Source organism: Plecotus auritus (assembly GCF_963455305.1).
Source record: "Plecotus auritus genome assembly, chromosome: 10".
Lineage (NCBI taxonomy): Eukaryota > Metazoa > Chordata > Mammalia > Chiroptera > Vespertilionidae > Plecotus > Plecotus auritus.
The window spans coordinates 35,808,611-35,818,839 of record NC_137785.1 but is presented as its reverse complement, the minus strand read 5'-3'; the positions used below and the strand labels follow the sequence as shown (position 1 = coordinate 35,818,839).

At 48.3% G+C, this 10,229-nt stretch overlaps 1 protein-coding gene across 4 annotated transcripts; it reads left to right on the top strand.

The window, feature by feature from the left end:
* Window positions 1–436: 436 nt before the first annotated feature.
* RINL (Ras and Rab interactor like) lies at window positions 437–9,783 on the top strand. Of its 4 annotated transcripts, XM_080645380.1 has the most exons (12): window positions 437–480; window positions 1,621–1,709; window positions 1,903–2,062; window positions 3,861–3,963; window positions 4,926–4,998; window positions 5,085–5,149; window positions 5,426–5,572; window positions 5,659–6,060; window positions 6,455–6,772; window positions 7,034–7,165; window positions 7,316–7,479; window positions 7,562–9,783. In XM_080645380.1, the coding sequence occupies exons 2-12, from the start codon at window positions 1,660–1,662 to the stop codon at window positions 7,616–7,618; spliced, it is 1,671 nt and encodes a 556-aa protein (XP_080501506.1). In that variant the 5' UTR covers window positions 437–480; window positions 1,621–1,659; the 3' UTR covers window positions 7,619–9,783. The 4 variants fall into 4 exon arrangements, with proteins under 4 accessions (XP_080501506.1, XP_080501507.1, XP_080501508.1 ...); XM_080645381.1 differs by lacking the exons at window positions 437–480; window positions 7,316–7,479 and having other exon boundaries at window positions 1,535–1,709; window positions 7,542–9,783; XM_080645382.1 differs by lacking the exons at window positions 437–480; window positions 7,316–7,479 and having other exon boundaries at window positions 1,535–1,709; window positions 7,562–7,691.
* Window positions 9,784–10,229: the final 446 nt, after the last annotated feature.

Sequence of the window (10,229 nt, the reverse complement as noted above, 5' to 3'; positions counted from 1 at the left end):
GCCTCGCTGTTGCTTTCTGTGGGCTCGCAGGGAAGCAGCTGAGGGAGGGGGTGAGATCTTGGGCCACTGATGGAAACCATGACATCTACAGGCTCTTGTGAGAAATAGAGCAAGGGGTGCCAAGAGGCTCTTACCCCTGGACTTCCAATCATCAGGATCCCTTCCTCCAAAGCCCTGTTACCTGAGGCCTAAGGCCCCAGAAAGAGGCAGGAAGGTCAATTTCAGATACCCCCCCAGCCCCGCCTCTTCCCTCTCCCCGCCTCCCCCACTCCAGCCAGCTCAGCTTCCTCTCTGTGAAGAAACACTTTCACTTCCTGCTCCTTCAGGCCTCCCCTCGGAGAACAGGTAGGGGCCCCCAGGGACCCAGCAGCTGGCATTGTTATCTCCCCGCCCCGTGCCTCCTTTGGTATTATTAAACAGCTTCCCATCCTGCTCTGCCCAGCACCAACCACCTCCTCCTCCCCGTCTCATGGGACCCAGGTGAGCATCTGCCTCCTTCCTCCACCCCTCTTGCCTGCTCCTCCCTGGACAGCGCACCTGCTCTGGTTCCACCTTCCTAACACCCTGGACTTCTGGTCAGCGGGCTGGTTGATTTGTTAAGCTGTTTATTATCCATCTTCTCTACCCACCCCAAGAAGATGGGTGCCCCCTGAGAGCAGGCCTATTCTGTCCCCAGGCCACAGGCACCTAATTCTGGGCCTGTACTCAATATTTGTGGGATGCATGGATGCCTGGATGCATGGACCCAGGTTTCCTATTCCTGGAAGTGCTACAGGGGAAATGTTCAAAAATGCCCACCTCAACTGGTAACCTCAACTAGTAACCCACTATAGGACCCTGTACCTGGTTAAGAGTTGGGGTCCGATGGACAGATAGAGGGATAGCTATGTGAGAAAGCAAAGATTAAAATAATGGTAGAATCTAGGTAGTGGGCATATGGGAGTTCCCTATAAATTCTTTTCCGTTGTTTTTTTTTTTTTTTTTTTAATTTATTGATATTTTACAGAGAGGAAGGGAGAGGGATAGAGAGCTAGAAACATCGATGAGAGAGAAACATCGATCAGCTGCCTCCTGCACACCTCCCACTGGGGATGTGCCTGCAACCAAGGTACATGCCCCCGACCGGAATCGAACCCGGAACCCCTCAGTCCGCAGGCCGTTGTGTTTTTTTTTAATGTTTGAAGTTTTTCATAAAAAAAATAATAATGGGGCAATATTTGAGGGCCCCCCTGTGGTCTGGGAAGGGAGGAGGAGGGGAAATTGTATAACTTTTGTCTCATGGAGCCTACTAAGCACTGGGTTTTGACTAGGCTTGTTACTCAACTGGTCCACATTCACACGGCTGCACTAGATATTAAAACCTGAAATATTTCCCTACCATTTGGTAAACGCTTGTCATTTTGAGTCCTCTCCCTCTCCCCCCACCCCAGGACACACTGACCTTCCTTCTGGCATGCCCAGAGCACACCACCATCCAGTGGTGAAAGAATTCACACCTGGCACAGCAAGGAGCTTTAGGTCCATTCTGATTGGTCAGGGTCTCTGCCATGTTGGTTTTAAATATTTTGAACATAACCCCTGAACTAGAGCAGCCTTGAGCATTCTCTTCCTCCCTGCCAGAGGCCAGGCCATGGCTTGCTGGCCTCCCACATCCTGAGGATGGCCCAGCCAGAGGACCAAGCCTTAGCAGGCCCCACCAATGGGGAGAGGTGAGCACTGCTGGGCCTGGGGTACCCATCTCCTGCCCCTGGATTCAGAAACCCCTTCCATCCAATTGGTGTCCCCCACAGGACCTCTCACCCCATCTCTGACCCCTCACCCCAAGGCTTTCCTATCTTTGATCCCACCTGGGTCCAACTGCCCATCTCTGACCCCTGGTTTCCTGGACCCTGCACTTCCCAGACTGGTCCCATCACAGGAGAATGGAGCAGGAGAGACCTGCTTAGGGGTTCTCAGGGCCCCAGAGCCACTTCTTCAACTGCAGAGGACCTGGGGAGTGTGGCAGATCCCAGAGCTGGACGCTCAGGCTGCAGAAGCCCTTTTGGAGCGATGGCCACCCGGAGTGAGTACTCATAGCTAGAGACCCTTTCTGACTCTCTCATGACACCGTGGAGCAGTTAGGACTCCACTGGTTGCTAGTGACATACACAAACAGGCCAAACCAAAAAGGCTACTTATTGATTCAAATGACTGAAAACCCCAGAATTTCAGGAATGCCTGGATCCTGAGTATCAGACAACTTATACAGTTCTCTTCATCCTATTTCTTGGCTTTGCTTTAAACTATGGGGAGTTCTGAATGTTTTTGGCTGTAAGTAACAAATGCTCATTCTATAATAGTTTAAACAAATAGGCATTTATATTTCTTTTTTAAATATATTTTTATTGATTTCAGAGAGGAAGGGAGAGGGAGAGCTAGAAACATCAATGATGAGAGAGAATCATTGATCGGCTGCCTCCTGGATGCCCCACACTGGGGATGGAGCCTGCAACTTGGGCATGTGCCTTGACCTCCTGGTTCATAGGTTGACGCTCAACCACTGAGGCATGCCGGCCAGGCTATTTATTTTTGTTATTGTTGCAATTTTGTTTTATTAATCTTCACTTGAGGATATTTTTCCATTGATTTTTAGAGAGTGAAAGGGAGGGATGGGGAGAGAGAGAGAGAGAGAAACATCTATGTGAGAGAGACACATTGATTGATTGCCTCCTGCACACGCCCCAACCAGGGATCTAACTCAGAACCTAGGTATGCGCCCTTGACTTGGAATCGAACCCATGACACTTCGGTATGTGCACTGATGCTCTAACCAGCCAGGACAGCATTATCTTTCTAACATAACCAGAAAGGCAACTGCTGGCTCTAGTTCAGCTTAAGTGGCATCAAGGGCAGCATCTGCAGTTCTCTTAGACTTTCCCATAGTTTTCCAGTGGCTGCCCTGTGCCCAAGCACATGTGTGTGTTCCAGGCCAGAAGGGAAGAAAGGAAGCACCAGTTGCATCTGTTTCTTTTATCAGCAAAAGCAATAGCCTTTACATTTGATTCAGAATATATGGATGGGGCCCAGCAGCAATATTTCTTAAAGCTCATCTAGGACTTATACAGCCAGAGACGGGAAACCACTGACTATTATTCATCTTCTGTGGCTGTGCATATTAATGCCCTGAACAAAGTTGGGGATCTGCAAGGAATAAGGGATAGATTTGGATAAGACAACTAATGGGTCTACCATAGCTTCCTCCTTGAGGGAGCTCTCTCCTTATGGTGTCTGAGGTGGCGGTCCCTAGCGCAGCACCACATCTCAACAGATTAGCAACACCATTGTAAATAGAGGCTTCTTGCCCTGGCCAGCGTGACTAAGTTGGTTGGGTGTTGCCAATGCTGGTTTGATTCCAGATTAGGGCACATGCCCAGGTGGCAGGCTTGATCCCCAAATGGCGGGGGGTGGGGGGGGTTAATGTTATACTCCCACATCAGTTTCTCTCTCTCTCTCTCTCCCTCTCCCTTCCTCTCTGTAAAAATCAATAAACTATTTAAATAAAAATTAAAAGGCCTCTTCCCAAAGAGCTTCAGCAAAATTCCTGTGGAAGATTCCCATTGGTTGAGCTTGGGTCACATGCCCATCTCTGAACTACTCACAGTGGTCAGAGAGCACAGTCATCCTGTTAGCTAGCTCAGATCATGGACCCACTCTGAGGACTTGTGGGGAGTCAGCCCACCCACATTGACTGAGAAGGAATGGGGTTCTTTAGAGGAAACTTGGAGTGTGGAGCCCTAAATAAGGGAAATAGATGCTAGGCAGGCAAAAGTAACACATCTGCATAAATCCTCTTCATGCTGACCTTTGTCTCCATCCCACAGAGTTTTCTGGTCACAGGACATGAACCCAGCCAGGTCCTGGTGTTGAAGACAGGACCTTCACCAGGGGAAGTCAACACCTACCAGATCCAGAAGCTTCCTGGAGGTGAGGTGCCTACCCCCGAGTTTATAGTCAATAGCAATAGCAAACTTATCATCAAGAATGGTCAACTTTACTTCCAAAGTATCTCCCAAATCTTCCCAGTCCTCTCTGCCTTCATCACCCTAGTCCAAGCCATCATCACCTTTTTCTCAGACAATTTCAGTAGCCTCCTCTCTGGTATCCCCGTGCCTACCCTTTCCTTCCTGCAATCCATTCTGGGCACAGCAGCCAAAGTAGTATTTCAGTCAATCAGATGTTATACATTTCTGCCTTAAACTCTTAAAGGATATGCAATATCCTTAGTTAAATATTTAAACTCCTCATCATGGCTTATAAGGTGTTTCAGTAGCCAACCTGCCCACCTCTCCATCTGCCGCCCTTCATACACTCTGCTCCAGCCACTGTGTACTCTTCTCTGTTCCTTGAGCACACTAGATGAGTCCTAGCCTCAGGGCATTTGCATTTGTATACCCCAAATTAATGCTCTTCCTTGAATGATTCATTTAGTTTCCATCCTTCAGCCCTCTGTGGAAATGTAACCTTCCTTGACCACCACAGTTAAGATAGCCCTAGTAATTTTCAATTACTCTATTTTGTTTATAGCACTCAATACAATATACTTCACTTACCTTTATTTTTCTACTCATTTATTTTCTGTCTTCCTCTACTGAAAGGTAAGCCATAGGAAGGCAGTGATTATGTCTGCTTTTTGACAACTGTATCTCCAGTATTTGGGAATGAAAAGGTGTTCAATAAATACTTATATGTCTAATGAATGAATATTTGGTGGCATAAGTGGGATGCAAGCCTAATGACACAGAAAAATATGGGGACTCCAAGGAGTAGAAATTCCCCTGTTCTGAAGGTTCTTGGGGGTTCAGGACTTGGAAAGAGAGAGTCCCAGGGAAGAGGAGGCTGCCACCCCTCATGTTTTCTAACTTGTCCCTCCTGGCCCCCTCCCTTAGGTGTGTCTCTGGAATCCTCTCACCTCTGCATGCCAGACCTTCCCCATCTCTTGGCCTTCCTGTCAGCCAGCAGGTACAAGTTACCCATCAAAAGGGCTAAGGGGGATCCTTCCCTAAGACACCTTACCCAGATTGTAGCTCCTTCTTTTCTTTCCTCAGGGATGTTTTGCCCAGAACACTGCTCTTGCCCCCTCCCACTCTAGGGTCTGGGAAACAACACATAGGTGAGGCATGGTTCTCTAAGGGAGGGAGAGACCAACTTTCTGCCTACTTGGTCCCGGAGGATGGCACTTGGCAGACCAACTACTAGGTTTGAGGGAGGGTGAGGAAGGGCGTCTGAGAGAGCTGGAGGCGGGACTCCTGGGCCTGAATAAGGATGAGCCAAGGCCTAAACCACAGCTCTTTCAGTAATAAGGATGGGAACTAAGTCTCCTGGTGCACTGAAGGGACCAGGGCAGGCCCTTTGACATCTGGGACACCTCACTTCTGCTGGCCCTCAGATACTCTGCAGAATGGCAGTGTCCAACTCAACACCTCAGAGAGGACAATCTCTGTGGTGAACAAGCTCTACCTGGAGACCCACAGAGGGCAAGGGATGATATCTCCCCCAGAGACAGCTCCAGAAACTACCAAGAGAAGTGATCCAGGTTAGCTGGGCAGGGCGCGGGGTCCTTGAGATAAGGAAGCTGCTGCTGCTTCTGTTCCGTGGGACCAACCCTGTTTTCACATCCAGCCCCCAGGAACACCGCCCCTCATCGGGTCTCTTGGGTGGAAGGCCCGCTCAGCCCAGAAGTACACCATCTTGGGCCAGCTCTGGCCAGCCTGGGGGAGGAGGAGGAGGACGACGACGACGACCAAGAAGAAGAAGGACCTGAGGATGTGCTTACTAGTCATGTCCAGGCTCTGGCCAGGGCCCGGAGCAGCTATGTGGCCAAGCAGTTCCGAGGCCTTCAGGCACGCCTCACATCAGAAGCTGAGGGCCCCCACAGGCCTGGGGACCCCGCCACGGAGCTGCTCCAGGATGTGCGGCACCTCCTTACTGACCTCCAGGATCACTTAGCAAAGGACCCCAATGTCAGGGCTATCTTTGGAAGCAGAGGGCCTGGAGTCCCCCAGAAGAACAAGGAGGATCTTGGTAATAGGAGGACTGGGAGGGAATTTATAGCCACTCCCTGAACCCACATCGTTCATATATGTGCCATCCCTTGGCCCTACATATGTGTTCACACCCAAGTTCTTCCTCTCTATCCCTGTGCAACCTGCTTCCTTTTCCACTCACGCGCCCTTTCCTATAGGTAGTACCACCTATTCTATTCACCACCGCTCTATCTCACACAGGTGTGACAGCCATGATTCCCTCTCCCACATGCGTACTCACACCCAGCCTTCCTCTTCCACATGTGTTCATACCCATGTCTACACTTGTGGGTGGCCAGAAGTTAGGGAGGGGTGGCGGTAGGCCAGGTGGGTGGGTGGAGCGAGCGGGTTGGTGTGGATCAGCTACTCTTCCCTCACTCTGCCCCTCGCAGGCCCCGCGGTGGAGGCGGCCTTGTGCCGGGCAGTACTGGCACCACTGAAGCCGGCCTTGTGGACACGACTCCGCACGCTCAGGGCCCCAGAGCTGAGGCGACTGCGGAGGCAACAAATAGCCTTGCGGGCGGGGGCTGGGCCTCCCGGAGCTCAGGGGGCTGGGCCTGAGGGACAGGGCCCCGCCCCCACCCTGCGGAGCCGCATCCACTCACGCCTCCAGCACCTCCACGCGGCCTGTGCCCCACGCCGCAAGGTGGCGTTGCTGCTGGCGATGTGCAGTGACATCTACGAGGGCCTGGCTTCTGGCAAGAAACAAGGTAAAGGAGGAGGAGTCTGCGTCTCCCTGAATGTGGACCGCCCTTGCGGGTTGTAGGAGCCATTTAGGAGGTGCCTTGGTGCACGTCCCGGGGCGAGGTGGCATGCTCTATGTGAGGTGTCTATGCAGGCCTGGAGATCAGGTAAGAGGCGTTTTCACCCCAAGCGAGGTGAGGGGCAGCCAGCGCTCGCTGTCCTGGGGATCGGATGGAAGAGGCCTGCACATCCCCATCCAGCTCAGAGCCTGCCTTTGGCGTCCCCAGAGCCCCTGGGCGCCGACGCCTTCCTGCCGGCGCTGACTGAGGAGCTTATCTGGAGTCCGGACATCGGGGAGACACAGCTGGACGTGGAGTTTCTTATGGAGCTCCTGGATCCTGAAGAGCTACTAGGAGAAGGTGAGCCCCATTCCCAGACGTCAGGACCCAACAGGGGGGGCACCCCAAACAGCCTCACCCTGAACAGGAGGAAAGGCTGGCAAACTGCAGGAGCCTTCGGGCCACCAGGAAAGCCGGGAGAGCTGCACCAACCCTTCTTCTTGCCCCTAGTTGGTTACTACCTGACCACGTGGTTTGGGGCCCTGCACCACATAGCCCACTATCAGCCCGAAGCTGGACGCGCGCCCCAGGGGCTCAGCTCCCAGGCCAGTGCCTCTCTGTGCCAGTGGCATCGCAGGCGAACGCTACAGGGGCAGGGCCACTCCAGAGCCCAGGTGACAGCTGGGTTGGACTGTGGGTAGAGGGGAGGACTGGCCCAATTGCCTTTCTCATCCAGGTTCCTGCCTGTCCCCCCAGGCTGATCTGCCCTTTGAGGAACCCTGGGAAATACAGACTGTGCCAAGAGACCAATAATGAATAAGGATCTCAAACCTTTCTGCTCTTCAAGCAAGATGCAGAGGCACCTTGTTGTTTAGGAGCAGCAAGGAAGAGGAGGTCCCAGGAAAATGGAATAGCCTACCTTGGGGCTTTGCATTGGCTGTTCCTGCGTCCTAGAATGCCCTTCCCTAATATCCTCACTGTTCCTTCCCTCCCTTCCTTCAGATCTTGAGGAGGCAGATTTCACAGTCTCAATGAGGTTCTCTCAGACACAACTGTCTGCAACTATAACTCCTCTCCCTTGACCTCCATTTGGAAGGCAGAATAAGGCACCCCCATCCTCCAATATCCTCTTCCTAGTCCCCAGAATCTGTGACTATGTTACTTTACATGGTAAAATAGATGTTATAGATGCGATTAAAGATTTTAAGATGGGCAAGTTATCCTGGAATCTAGTGGGTCCAATATAGTCACATGGGTCCTTATAAGAGGGAGGCAGGAGGTTCAGAGTCAGAGAAAGAGATGTGATGATGCAAGCAGAGGTTGGAGTGAAGGCCAGGAGCTGAAGAAAGCAGACACCCTCTAGAAGTTGAAAAAGACAAAGAGTGGATGTTCTCCTGGAACCTCCAGCAGAAACTCAGCCTTTGATTTTAGACCCGTAAGATCTATTTTGGACTTCTGACCTTCAGAACTCCAAGATAATAAATTGGTGTGGATTTTGTTAAGCCACTAAGTTTGTGGTAATTTGTTAGAGCATGAGCAGGAAACTAATACACCCTACCCTGATCTGGAATCAAACCATGACCTCCTGGTTCATAGGTAGACGCTCAACCACTGGATTGCCGGCTCAATCCCCAGTAGGGGGCGTGCAGGAGGCCGCCGATCAATGATTCTCTCATCATTGATGTTTTTATTTCTCTCTCCCTCTCCCTTCCTCTCTGAAATCAATAAAAATATATTTTTTTTAAAAAAAGGGGCAGGTAAATGGGAGGCAGTCCGATTCTATATGTCTTTGTTAAAAAGTATTCTGGATCTTTTCTAATTTTTGAGCCATCATGATTCGAATCTTTTTGTCTTAACTTTTATTTTTTTTACATCTAATATTTACATACCAGGAACAAAAGTAACAATATTAAACCAGTAACACTGATTAGAAACAGAAAATGTCTACTATTAGACAAGGAAGGATCTGAGGGGGAACAAATATCTACTGTTATCCAGAAGTTCTAATTTTTCTTCTGGGCACTTAATTTCATCTATTCCTATATTTAGACAATATTCATCTAAAATACTCATCTAGATTAGATCTATATATAATTCTACCAGGGGAATTATTAGGGAGTGTTCTTGGAGGAGTTTGTCCAAGAGAGTTCCTTTATAATAGATATAGCCTGAAAAAATGTATCAAAGCTTATATTGATAGTAGAAGACCACTATTGTGTGGCCAACAAAACATTAACTTCATTATCATAGCTGATAATCAGAATATCATTGTCTAGTAGGTCAGAAAGATTAGCAGGTACCCAAGTTAAATTTTTCATGTCTAGTAAGGAGAGAGGTCTGGGGAGACAGATATTATTTCCATTAGGGTACCATAAGGAGGATAATAACAATATAAAAAATCATTTTATATGCATTCAATCAATAACAATTAGGTGATATAAGAACAAGGTTTGAGCAGCATCAATTTGTGAGCATACAGGCCTTCCTTGTTGATGTCTTGGGATGGCTGTCTACCTCCTCCATAGTTGGTGGCTTCTCATCTTTGAGATGAAGGTGAGTGTCAGAGACAGGGGCAAATGTCCATTCATGGTTAGGCACCTGATAAGATAAGGTCCCTTTAACACAGTTGGAGAGAGTCTTTAATGAATGTATTTCCCAATGGACAAAAAAATCTCCGGGTTGTCATGGTCTTTGAATCTTTATCTCCTGGGAGTACTGTAAAATGAATATTACTAATTTATTAGTTCCTATAATGCAGAATGTCTGCTTTTTAGTTTTCCTTATATTTGGGAAACAAAAATTTAAAAATCAACCATATTTTAAGAATAATTAGTCTTGCCCTAACCGGTTTGGCTCAGTGGATAGAGCGTTGGCCTGGGGACTGAGGGGTCCCAGCTTCAATTCCAGTCAAGGGCATGTACCTTTGTTTCTCTCTCATTGAGGTTTCTAACTCTCTTTTCCTTTCCCTTCCTCTCTGTAAAAAAAAACAAAATCAATAAAATATATTTTTAAAAAAAGAATAATTAGTCTCAATTCATTTAGTTCCATAGTTATTTTTGTTTATCCTGATTATTTGCCAGTAGTTTTTTGAATTTAGTTATTCCTTGAAGTTCTATAAATCTTCATCCAGTTCAAAGATATGGCCTGCTTAGAAGCCTGCAACTTAGAGTATGTCAGAGTCCTTTACTTGGATTTTTCTAAAGATATAATATACCTGCAGATGCATCAGAGTAAAGCAACAGCTGTCCATGAATGACAAAATTTAAAACTGGCATGGTTATAGATTTGATTATAATGCAATTGATAAAAAATTTTGCTTTTCTATAAGATATAACATTCCAAGACAACAATTTATTGGTAACTAATAATTACTATAAAATGACATAGAGAATAATATAAAATTTGTATATTTTTAGATTCAATA

Excerpts from the sequence above, each read along its gene's own strand:
- RINL (XM_080645379.1), top strand. The coding sequence starts at position 1,700 with ATGGGGAGAGGTGAGCACTGCTGGGCCTGGGGTACCCATCTCCTGCCC. Across the intron at positions 3,964-4,925 it reads GATCCAGAAGCTTCCTGGAG|GTGTGTCTCTGGAATCCTCT; the intron begins GTGAGGTGCCTA and ends CCCCTCCCTTAG. Across the intron at positions 6,061-6,454 it reads GAAGAACAAGGAGGATCTTG|GCCCCGCGGTGGAGGCGGCC; the intron begins GTAATAGGAGGA and ends TGCCCCTCGCAG.